This window comes from Phaethon aethereus (genome assembly GCF_964289735.1).
Source record: "Phaethon aethereus genome assembly, chromosome: 12".
NCBI classification, from domain to species: domain Eukaryota; kingdom Metazoa; phylum Chordata; class Aves; order Phaethontiformes; family Phaethontidae; genus Phaethon; species Phaethon aethereus.
In genome coordinates this window covers 7,949,798-7,962,334 of record NC_138588.1, presented here as the reverse complement: position 1 = coordinate 7,962,334, position 12,537 = coordinate 7,949,798, and the positions used below count along the sequence as shown (strand labels likewise).

The following is a 12,537-nucleotide window of genomic DNA, read 5'->3' as shown; positions in this document are numbered from 1 at the left end:
GAGTGACATTCGGAGTGATGGCGTCTGTCTTCCCAAGAAGCGATTACGTGTGATGCAGCCCTGCTTCCCTGGAGATGGCTGAATCCCTGCCTGCCCGTGCAGAGTGGTGAATTAATTCCTTGTTTTGCTTCGCTTGCATGCGCAGCTTTTGCTTCACTATTAAACTGTCTTTATCTCAAACCATGAGTTTCCTCACTTTTACTTTTCTGATTCTCTCTCCCGTCCCACCGTAGTGGAGTGAGTGAGCAGCTGCGTGGTGCTTAGTTGCCAGCTGGGGCTAAACCATGACATTGATACTGATCTGCCATCTCATTTTAATAAAAAAAAAAAAAAATTTCTTCCTTTCCACTTTCCCTATGGAAACATTCGGTTTTAGAAAACAGACCCAAATCTGATGAAATATCATTATTTCCCATGGTGGAATAAGTTGGTGGAAAATGGTGAAGGAGAGGGGTGGAGGCTGCATCTCCTGTCTTTCTCTGCTCTTGGTCACAACTATTTCATGAAATAGCCTTTTTGCCAATTTGAAAATTACGCAGTGCCATCTAACCAAGAGCAAGAGGGAAGGAAAAAATCAAAATAAGGAAAAAAATCAAAATACATCAGTAACCAGGAGCTGTAAAGCATTGCTACCCATGGCACTTTGACACCACATCACAATTGGAAGCTTTTAGTAGCACAGCATGGGCACTAGCCCAGGAAAGTGCAGAGGGAATGTAGCAAATAAACAGCATCTCTTACCCACTGTCTGTGTATATATTATGCATGTGCTGGAAGGGGTAATAAGCCTTTCTCAGCCAAACCAGATAAGCTAGAGCTCCACTGCCCTCTCAGAGCAGCAGAAGTAACCCACAGAAGAATTGCTTTAACAGCCAATCCCACATACAAGCCATACAAAAGCATGCCATGGCTTAGCCTCCTTACACCCAATGGTATTTTCACATTTTTCTTCCAAATACATTTTTCATTGCATGCTTGAACATATGAGTCATACAATTTCAGGTGCACAAAACGAGATTATAAATGCTGACAAGAGCCAAACTAGCAGACAACAAGCAATCTTCCACCAATAGCAGCCAGAATCTCTAGCTATGAAGGTACTAGTAGCTGTATCAGAGATTGTATTGGGGTTTACAGTAGGACCTCAACATACTCTATTTTCAGGCTGCTACCAGACATCAGCACTGAATCGTTTGGTAATTCAGGGAAACAGAATAAGATGACAAGCAAAAAATTCATTTTCATTTGGGATCTATATGAATACTTGAACTCCAGCCCTTCGGGTTAAAGAGCAAGTGCCTTATAATTCACTGTGCCACTCATCCAGCCAGTTTCACAAATACAAGGGACAAGTCATTCCAGCTCCTAGTGCTATTTGTTTTAGGTACATTGATCCTGAGAAGGTTCTTCTGGTGATGTTGAAGGCTGTATCCACAGGGCTATAGAGGAATGCAAAGTCTGATATTAGGGGCTTTTTAAACTTTCTGAGTCAGATCTTGAGCTGGTGTAAATTAACACAGCTCCATGGAAACAAATTAAAAAACCCAGCCTATGACAGCTAAGAATTCACCCCACAATATCCATGCAGAGGAAATAATTCCTCTTCTGAAACGGGCACTGAAAGCTGGGATTTGCCCTACCTGTTTCTGAGCAATGCCACCTTCCTCCTGAACCACAGACTATGACAGGAGCTCAAAGACAGCCAGGAACAGAATTCTTTTTATCATTAATAATAGTAGAAGCCTCAGCAGGTCTAAAGGCAGAGATGTCTTTCTGGATAAGCCCAAAGAATCATGAATATTTGTTTGAGGATTATCTACACATTTAAATCTTAGAAGCACTTTCCAATCCTATGCTGCTCATTCAATTCCAACAGATCATCTTTTTTGCCCCTTCTCCCAGCCCCAGTACCATTCTTACTCAGTTCTGGTCTATACACACAGAATAATGACATTTTTCCCCCCACAAATCCTCTCTGCAGTCTCAATATTCAGCTTACTCCTCAGTCCTCCTGAGGATAGAGGAAGATCCTTTGCCAAATCTAGAGTAACCCTTTCAGTGGATTCTAAAGTAGATAAGATTAAACTTGCATTCTTCCTTATACAGATAGACATGGAAAGTTTGAAACCTTTATGGCACTAAAAAGATATTCTTGTGAACAGACGACTATCTCAATTCCCCAAAGACTCATACCATAATTAAATTGGCTATTGAACTTCTCACAGTTTATAATGTTGAAGCGATAGGGAACTGCTAGTTTCATGTCACGGACTTCAAAGTAGAACCACTGGTGATGCTGGTTGCTGTTGACATCTGCATTCATAATTAGGTCATACTCAAACCTGTTAAGGAAGACAAAAAAAATGGTGGCCATGAACATCCCACCAGTCTGCCACTGAACCTGCTGAGGAGAGCAGGCTATACCATCAATTCATTAATACCCTGTGAGAGTCAAATAATGCCATCAAACTAGCGGTGCCCAAACACGCCATTAAATACTCACACTATGTTAGTCATCTCAAAATGGTGTGAGCTCTGCTTTCTCAGTACTGTTACTTTCCTGAAATCTAGGTGTTGGCAGGTGTCAAAACCTGCTTCCCTGGTCAACCCTTTCTGAACCCAGAAAAATTCCACCATTTCACCCTGTGGTCACAGCAGAAAGGCTGGTTGGGATACAGCTGCTGGTGTACTTACTCACGCACTTGGATGGCTTTGCGAAGATTTCCAGATTCAAACTTGGAGAAGAATGTCAGACAGCTTGGAGCACCTTGGCTTGAGTGACTGCAGTAAATCAAAGCAAGGATACCTATAGCAGGTTGCTTCAAAGACAAGTATTCCCCAGCATATTTTGTATGCTAAGATAGGTTTTTAAAAGTTTTTTTAATAAACAAGACCCTGAGAAGCAGCAAGAAGTGAGCAAATCCATAACCTTCCTATCCAATGCAGCATTCTTCTCTACCCTTGCTTAGTGATGTTAAATTGCATCTTCTTTTCCTTTCCCAATACTCCCTGTTGTCCCAGTTCATATTTACTTTCTTTATTCTAGTTAGTTTTCCCACTGAGCTATTCCCATTAGTTTATTATTTGCAGCAGGCAGTTTTATACAATTACTATACATTTACTCTTCCCTCATCTATAGTTTCCTTCTCCTAAAGCTTAGAAACCCTCAGATTCACCTACAGCCTGTGACACTGGCTATACAGATGCTCAAGTGCACTCTCAATGGGAAGTCTGCTCAGCCTAGGTGCTGATAGACTGCATCTGGATTCATATATCCATATATAATAATAATTCATAATTCCCAGCACCAGCCTGCACGTCTGTTCCAAATCACTACATACAATGCAGATATATGCAGGGACACTGCAGAGCCCCTTTGCTGTGTACATTCTCTTGTTCTATCTGAAAAGTCTTGAGGCTCCCTTGCTCCCCTGACTTCCACAATAAATCCTTTCCTCAAAGACACATACTCTGAATCTACTCCTCCTGTATACTTTTCCTGTTGGGCCTTTGCCTCCTAGGTTATTTCTTCTATATCTTTATCGGAGCTGAACAAATAAACTAACGAAGCACTGACAATGCCCCCAGTTACAGTACTTAATTTAAGTTACCCACCTGGGCTGCTCTAAATCAAAAACAGTTCTGCCTATCACATCACCTGGCTGGATTAAGCGGCGAATATCATCTAGTACTTTGTCCCTAGAGGAGGGAAAAAAAAAAAGCAAATTGTAATGACATTGTGAGAAATCTTGGTATATGGTAATCTTGTAGAAGAAATACAAAGAGGCTTAGGAAATTATTTTGAAGGACTGGTAAGAAAGAAGATTTCCATATGCTAATTCCAGGTGAACTTCATTTGTTTGTTTGTTGATTTTTTTGTTGTGTTGTGATTTGGGTTTTGGTTTTTTTACCATGAGAAAGCTCCTGCTCCGTTCCCATTACAAGTTGCCTTTTGCATTAAATGACTGATTCTGTACAATATTTATTCTCTACAGTATTCTGCCAGGTTTGATTTATCCCCAGTTCTTCCCAGTCAATGTCAATCTCCCAGATGGTCAGCCTTGTCCCGTGAGGAAATATCTGCCATGACTTATAAACCTACTAGTCTGTCTCAGAGTGAATCTTGACTCTAAATCAAGATAATTTCTACTCATTATTAAACTGAAGTTCTCTGATCCCTAAAGATGATCAAGTGTGGAATACCAGATTTTCTTCCTGACCTTTGCAGCAATCAAGTTATGCCCTAAAGCATGATATGATTATTCCCATTTTAGCTGTATGGTTACACATGTTATTATAGTCATAAAAGCAAAGCTTTTAGAGCAACAGTGCAGGGAGAATATAGTATTTCTTGATAATGATGATTTTTGCCTCTAAATAAGACTTTTAGAATTATATTTGCTGCAGAAAGAATCATTATCTCTCCAGAGGTCAGAAATTAGCTGTCTTCACAAATGCCATTTGATTAGCATTGATCAACTGTAAAGTTTAGCACAGAATCTGGACTCTTTGGTATCTGCTAATAATTCCCTATACCGCTAAAAAGAAATGTGAAGTCATTGCACACAGCCACGCATGGAACAGACAAAATGGTAGTTATAAGAGCAGCTTCCTCTCCCAGCACAGCTTCAACACACCGCTTTCCCCCCATCTGAGCACCTGAAAAAACAGGAGAAAAGCATCAGCCTCTAGCAGCGTGCCAGAGGGGAGATCTGGTTTTATTTCTTTCTGCAAGTTGCATGCCATATATGCTGTCTTCTCCTAGTAGGCTGGGCAGCAGGGAGGGAAAGCAGCCTGCTTACCTTGTCCGTGCTGATGCTCTCTGGCTCATGCCAGACCTCGCAGAAGCAGATGCACATGCTAGGGAAGGAGGAGATGCTGCTGGAGGACCCCATGGAGCAGGCAGAGAGGGAGAGGCACAGCGAGAAGGGACAGAGCAGCAGAAAGGCAGACAGGGAGAACAACCTGACAGACACACGGCTCCAAGAGGGCAGAAAGGATTTCTCCTTTCCTCCAAAAGCCAGGTGGGACCCATTGTTGTGAACACTAAAAGGTGGCTGGATTAAGAGCAAAAACATATCCCGAAAGGACACAGAATCTTCTCCATCTCTAAAATGAACTTGTTCTCATTTGTTTGCTAACAAGGTCACACACAGGTTCATGCTCTTGTTTTGGAGTTTTGGTCTGCTTACTTTAAAGAAAAGCCACTAGTAAATCTATGTCAGTGCTTTGAAAAGCTTAGAGCCCCGTCACATAGGTACATCGATACATTTATCAACAGCTAGTTTAATCAATAACAATTTGGAATATGAGATAGGGGAGTTTTTATGGATTCACAGAAGCCATAAAAGTCTCACTCCAAGGTTGCCACTACCACCTTCACCTACGAGACAAAGAAAGCAACTCACAGACAGTTCACAATTCGTTCACTGACACACAGAAAGTGCATGTCAGACATAGGAAATAAACCTGCTGATTCCTAATCCTGTTTGCAATCCAGTCAAATACTGTTTTCCTTTCTTCAGGAGGAAAACCTAAATAAAATGATCCTGCTGTTTGGCTTATCGCTTTGCAGCACATCACTGGATAGCCCAAAATTCATTGTGTAGCTTCTTAAAATATTCAGAGATGTGATAGTTGGAACCCACATAAATGAGTTTTGAGCCTGAGAGCTTTCAGTGTGGTAATTATATTAAAGCACAATCACCTTTGGACCCCATATTTGCGCTCCAACATGGGCTTGCTGTAAGGAGGTGGCTGGTGACCCCAGAAATCAGGGAACGCCAAGTCGTTGTAGCCTGGTATGGACTTAACACATTTGGCCCTAGCTATGTAGAAACCAGGGCTATGGAATGGAATATCCCCTTGGTGTTTCTGCAGAAGATTTGTCGCTATGTTTGAGCTCTCCAGCCTCCCTCCAGGATTAGGTTTGATTGAGGCCTCGCATTCAGGGTAAAACACTTTTTTGTACCAAGCGGCATCTTTTGGGAGAGGACGCAAAGTAAGCACGTGACTCCTGGCTGGATTTTCCTCTTCACAGGCGTCTGGATCTTGGGCTGCTTCTGCAACATCCCTCTTTTCATCAGTTTGATCCCATCTGCATTTCTCCTTCTTTGTCCAGCTCTGCAGCGGGACTTTGAAATCCTTTTCCCTTGGATCTGGTCCCATCTCTGTGACACTTTTTCTCCATGTATAGTTTGGATGTTTCACAGAAGTAGCACTTGGAATGAAATGACTCTCACTCCTGTCCAAGCTCTTCTCTTCCTCAGATTCCGATTCAAGCTCCTTTAAATTTAAAAAGCAGAAGAAATTAAAAGAAACTGAAGACAGATTGTGCTCCTTCCAGAGGAAACCTTTCAAGGAAGAAAGAGAATATATTTACACATCTCCCAAAACTGTACTCATCCAATAAGACAGCCAGAGTATAATCAGCCCATAGACCACCTGCCAGAATTTCTCTTTCCACAAAGCTGTTTCAAACAGTAGTCCTCAGAAACTAAAAGGATCAGATTGAGTCATCTGGGTGAGTCATCTCCAATGAAAACTGATTGTTCTGACAAATTAGGGAAGATAAAACGCAAGACATTTTTTAAAAATATAAACATTACAGCAGTGTGAAGGAGGACAGTTTGTCATGTAAAGCTCCACCCCGCCTTCATGCAAGTGCATAAATTAATCCCATTTGCCTACTTATGGTCATAATAAATGTCACAGCATTGTGTGTACAGGAGATACATTAAGCCAGTGGTCCCTTCCAGATTCGTATTTGAATCACGGCTTTCAGCTCTCCTAAATTCCAAGACTTCTAATGAGTGTATTACTCCTCTTCATTTCTTGTCCCAAACTGCAACAGAACAATGATTTCAACTGTGCATTCCATTCAGTGGCAGTGCAAACTTCTCCATTACTTCCTCCAAAACACAGCATTTATTTTCCACATCTCATTCTGATCTTGATATTACCATTGAAATTGCAAGGATACAAGTTATAATCTGACCAGTTTCTCATGTGGCAATTGATTCAATAGTGCTTAGTTAATCCATACCCACATAAATGTGCACCAACAACACTCCCTTTCTATCATTCTTGATTCACACCAATAAACTAAGCAAAAAGTCTTAATCTTTGTTTTTCCAGTCCTGTAAAACATCTAGGTTTCCTTTTGCAATAGCCTTATCTAGTTATCTTTTTTCAGTACTCCCTTTCAAGTATTTCCTAAATTCTTGAATATTCACAAATAAAGGAAGCCGCACTATGACAGTACCTCAAAATTATGGGAAAGTTCTGGACACATTGCTTCATATTGTCTAAGCTCTTCCTCTGGCCAGTCAAGCACTGTCCTTGACCTCAATTTGTTCACATCTGTTTCCAAGTCATAATCCTACAAAAGCACAGGTAGAAAAGCACATATATTAAACACACCCCACAAGATGACTGTTAAGTAATGTTCTACATAATACCCTTGATTTCTAATGACATCATACTCACCTAATGAGTCCTATAACTGTTCTTTCCATACTCATGAAATCTGTTAAAGTCATTTTGTGGAATGGAAAATAGAGACACAAGCGGAAAGACTACATCATGAAAAAGAGGAATTTGATTTTTTTTTTTCTTTTTGGTATTTGAGCACCTAAGTAGAGATACCATGAAAAAATGGTTTCAAAAAAGCATCAAGATGGAAACTTGAACCTTTTTATAAGCACCTCAATTTGGGAGGTTTCAAAATAAGAGACACCAACAACTACTAATTATTTCTGAGCATATCAACCATTCCCTTGCTCATATTGTGTGAAACAGTAGGCGCAGGTCCTCAAGATGTAATCGGTAATATTCTGATTCAATGAAATAATAATAAAATAAATTTATATTTAGCAAGAAAATTCTCAGAGTATATCTAAGGCAAAATCGTCCTCACAGGCCACCAGCAAAATTAGAAAGCTTAACACTTCCACCTTTGGTTTAGGCAACTACATGTTTTCTCTGAGTACCTACCAAGCAGACAGAAAGGCCTACATCTGTATCGCTGAACTGCAGGCACCAGTTGCTTTTGTTTTATTTTTATCTCTCAGCGCTGCTTATAAAAATCTGTGAAACTCTTGTCCAATCCATCTTTTATACTCTCCAACTTTGTTGATATTTTTATATGAAGAAAAGCCTTTTAGAACTCAACTATCAACAAATCAGGGATAAGAACAATATCTGAAATTTTCACAACCAAGGGCAACTGTGCATTGATGTGCAACCTCCTCCATATCAGATACAATAACCAAAACCGAACTGTATCAAGCATTCAGTCGTTGCATAAGAAACCAGGAAAATATGGGGCAAGAGGGAACGATGGAGACATGGCATTGATGACTGGCCATTACACTACAACATTATTCAAATAATTCAACACATGACTAGTAAGTCCCACCAAATGATGATGTGGATGAGGGGATCGAGTGCTCCCTCAGTAAGTTTGCAGACGACACCAAGTTGGGTGGGAGTGTTGATCTGCTGGAGGGTAGGAGGGCTCTGCAGAGGGATCTGGACAGGCTGGATCGATGGGCAGAGGCCAACCGTATGAGGTTTAATAAGGCCAAGTGCCAGGTCCTGCACTTCGGCCACAACAACCCCATGCAACGCTACAGGCTTGGGGAAGAGTGGCTGGAGAGCTGCCCGATGGAAAGGGACCTGGGGGTGCTGGTTGACAGCCGGCTGAACATGAGCCGACAGTGTGCCCAGGTGGCCAAGAGGACCAACAGCGTCCTGGCCTGTATCAGAAATAGTGTGGCCAGCAGGAGCAGAGAAGTGATTGTGCCCCTGTACTCGGCACTGGTGAGGCCACACCTTGAATGCTGTGTTCGGTTTTGGGCCCCTCACTACAAGAAGGACGCTGAGGTGCTGGACCGTGTCCAGAGAAGGGCAACAAAGTTGGTGAGGGGTCTGGAGCACAAGTCTTATGGGGAGCAGCTGAGGGAACTGGGGTTGTTTAGTCTGGAGAAGAGGAGGCTGAGGGGAGACCTTATCGCTCTCTACAACTACCTGAAAGGGGGTTGTGGCGACGAGGGTGTCGGTCTCTTCTCCCAAGTAACTAGTGATAGGACAAGAGGAAATGGCCTCAAGTTGCGCCAGGGGAGGTTTAGATTGGATATTAGGAAAAATTTCTTCACCGAGAGGGTGGTCAAGCATTGGAACAGGCTGCCCAGGGAGGTGGTGGAGTCACCATCTCTGGAAGTGTTCAAAAAACATGTGGATGTGGCGCTTCAGGACATGGATTAGGGGACACGGTGGCACTGGATTAATGGTTGGACTTGATGATCTTGAAGGTCCTTTCCAACCTTAATGATTCTGTGAAATGCCGGGAAAGGTGCAACTTGTTCTTGATACTCATTTCTGGAGTTGTTATCAAAAGAATAAAAAACCACAACTGCCCGAGTGCAAAAGTGCCCATGGCATTTCAAACTCTGAACCACACTTGTATTGCAAAGCAGAGTTTAAGTGCTGGTTGGGCCTAGCTGAAGAGGCAATGAAGAGCTGCACAGAGTATCTGAGGTCAGATTTGCCACTAACAACATAATGATGCATAAGCAGCTTCAAACTTGATGAAGATTTGGGTTAAGAGGGATAGATGGTTGATGTAATGATTTTGATTTTCATAGAACTGTCTGAACAGTTACTGGTGCAAGTGTAGAACCAAGTTTCAGTTTGGTTAGTGTTACTAGTATGCATAGATGTGTGTTATGGTAGCTGTGAAAATTTGTAAATCACTTCAATACCAGGAAATATTCTGCAAATGATATGTCATACAAGAGAGGTAAACTGAAAGTTCATTATCTATTCCCTGCTTGCTTTCTCTTTAGAAAGATTTGTCATGGGAGATGCATATGACCAGTACACCAGACAAACAGTACTTAAAACTCATATTCAGAGCAAGCTCTTAGGCAAAGAAAAAAAACCTGCTCATATCTACTTGGTAAATCCTTATGAATAATTAAATAGTTCAGAAGAATATAATATCTGTTTCTGAATGAATAACTAATTAGAGAATGAGATCAATTCACTATGAACCTTATTCCTAATGAGCATCTTGACAAGCTCTAATATTCAGATAAAAACAACATGACTGGGGCAAGTTAGGACACTGAGCTAATGTGGTTTTTTAACTTCCTTTTTTGCTGGGTGATATCAGTTGAATACTCGAGGAGAAAAAGACAGGGCAAGTAATGAAAACACCCTTCTGCAGAAGTCTCAGTCATATGTAATTAGACTGTATTTGCAACTTCATTTCTTTAATTTGCCTTCCCAAACCACTTTATGTGGATAAGACTTATTTAGCAGCATTCACCACTTTCCATTTGCATACGTGCTTGTATGCATTTTCACAACAAAAGTTTACACTCTCAACCTCAGCTGGTAGCAGGGGGTTTTTTTGCCAGTTATGTCATGACAGGGAGAGTGCAAAGGGAGAAGTCGGAAAAGGACTGAATAATTCATTATATTATTTATCTGCGTGCAGCAACAAATGGAAAAGGAATCTAGGTTCAGATGCTCCAGCTGTGGCTTAAAAGAACTAACCTTTTTCGTAGGGTAGGTGCACAGCCCAAATATGCTCCAGTATGGGAAGAAAAAGAGGGTTAATCTTTCTAGGTGATAATTAATTTTTCCCCTACTAAGTGCTATTTCTGGTCTACAGCTAGAGGAATCAAAAATCCAACATTTGTCCCTGACTGTGCATGTGATTCTAATAGTCACTGCTCAGTCTCTCCGCAGGAACAGAGAAGACACCAAACCCACACCAACCTGGGTGACAAGCAGGGCAATTAAGATAAATGTAGGGGATTCTCTTCAATGGAAGTCAGTGCTTTTTCTTCTTTCAAGTATCCTTCTATTATTCATGTAGTGTATTTATGTGGGACTACATGCCTATCTACATTTTCTGCTTAGACAGCTTATCAGGATGTCAAAATGAACATTGAAAAGCTTTGCTTTCTAGAATGTGGATGATTAAGGAAACCATGGCTCATGTACATACTTCCTCCTTACTCTCCACATCTTCATTATCCAGGTCTTTTTCGGCCTCTTCCTCTCCATCGCTTTCATAGTCACCTGCAGAAGTAGAAAAGAGGTAGAGGCAAAGGTGTTCAACCTAATATCCCTCTCAGGCCCTCCACAGAAATATGTGCAACCTCTTCTGTGCATGCCACACACCTTCAAACTACAACCCACCACAACCCTGATTAAAGCAGATCTTGCTTGTTAATCTAGTGTAAACAAATTTGACACTAAATCTTCCACTTTTTAAAGCTCTGTTCTCTTGGACTCGAGCACTGCCTTTCAAAACCATGACAAATGTCACCATGATATGGATCCCACTCATATTACAAAGCAATACAGAAATTTTCTGCTTGGCTGCAATGATATTACAGGATGCTCTTAATCTATATTATCTAGATTAGGGTGTTTTACTGTTATCATTATTATGGTATTTGAGCATCTTCCATACGAAACTGAAAGCAACAGAAAAATTGCTTGTGTGTATCACGGAGTCTGCTATTTCTCCTCTTCTGTGGAGTGGCTATCCTGCCTGATCTTAAGTTCTGCTTTTCAGCAAGTGCTCACATCTTTTACTTGTGCAGTGTGACTGCTATCTGCTTTTATTTTAGAAAGGAAAAAGGATAATACTTCCTGCAATTCTTTACTGAAAAAGCTGCAGGGCAGTGCTCCCCCACCCCAGTCGTGCACAGGAAGAATAACACTGCCTCTCCCTCTGTACTTGCTGTGGAGCAATGACATCTCTGGCATCTGCCATGCCCACTCTGTTCTATTATTTTTTGGATAACAGAAGGGTTTCCCCCACCCCTGCTTTTCCTTGCTCCTTTTAATCTTCTCTCATTTATTCTCCAAACTTTGAGAAGACTGGGAGTAGCTTCATCTCTACTGAGTGACACTGTAGGTCATCAGATTAATTTTAACTGTAAAACTCAAGATGAGGCTGCCAAGACTCCCTTCCCCAGATCCCACATTTAATTCTCCTATCATGTTCCTTTTCCTCCTACTGAACTCACCCTTCAGGCATTTACTGTCACATCCCTCACATGGAGGTTCAGCCTTGCCATTCCCAGGAAGAGGGAAGGAATAGGAACTTCTTACTGTCACCAGAGGCAGAGGCTCCTTGGGGTAACACTTTCTCAGAATCTGAGTCGCAGTAGTTATGATAGTGTCCAGATTTTTGCAAGATAAGCAGTCCTAGGAACCAAAGGAGAACAATAATTAAGAACTGTCTTTAACAATTGTCCTCCCTGTTACACACAATCCCCCAGAGCAGAGACACTCTGACTGGAATATGAAATCTTTATATTTAGGGGGTTTTTTTCCTGCTCCTTCCTCCACCACAACCCCCTCTTTTTTTTTTTTTACCATTAAAGAAATATGCCTGGAACAACAAGACTCAAGTTTTTGCAGTGCATTTCTCACAGAAATACAGACTAGCATGGACCTCCGGGGACTTTCATTGATGCATGTCATTTAGAAAGACACAACATCCCCCAG

General features: G+C 41.4%; 1 protein-coding gene across 1 annotated transcript in view; it reads right to left on the bottom strand.

The window, feature by feature from the left end:
* Positions 1-12,537, bottom strand: part of AGBL1 (AGBL carboxypeptidase 1) — a gene marked incomplete at both ends in the record, with an annotated part of 299,879 nt that overhangs the window by 224,065 nt on the left and 63,277 nt on the right. Inside the window, 7 exons of the mRNA XM_082005308.1 lie at positions 2,194-2,342; positions 2,695-2,781; positions 3,616-3,699; positions 5,708-6,285; positions 7,265-7,381; positions 11,021-11,094; positions 12,069-12,234. Of these exons, the coding sequence (XP_081861434.1) occupies positions 2,194-2,342; positions 2,695-2,781; positions 3,616-3,699; positions 5,708-6,285; positions 7,265-7,381; positions 11,021-11,094; positions 12,069-12,234 (1,255 nt within the window). The remainder of the gene's footprint in view (positions 1-2,193; positions 2,343-2,694; positions 2,782-3,615; positions 3,700-5,707; positions 6,286-7,264; positions 7,382-11,020; positions 11,095-12,068; positions 12,235-12,537) is intronic.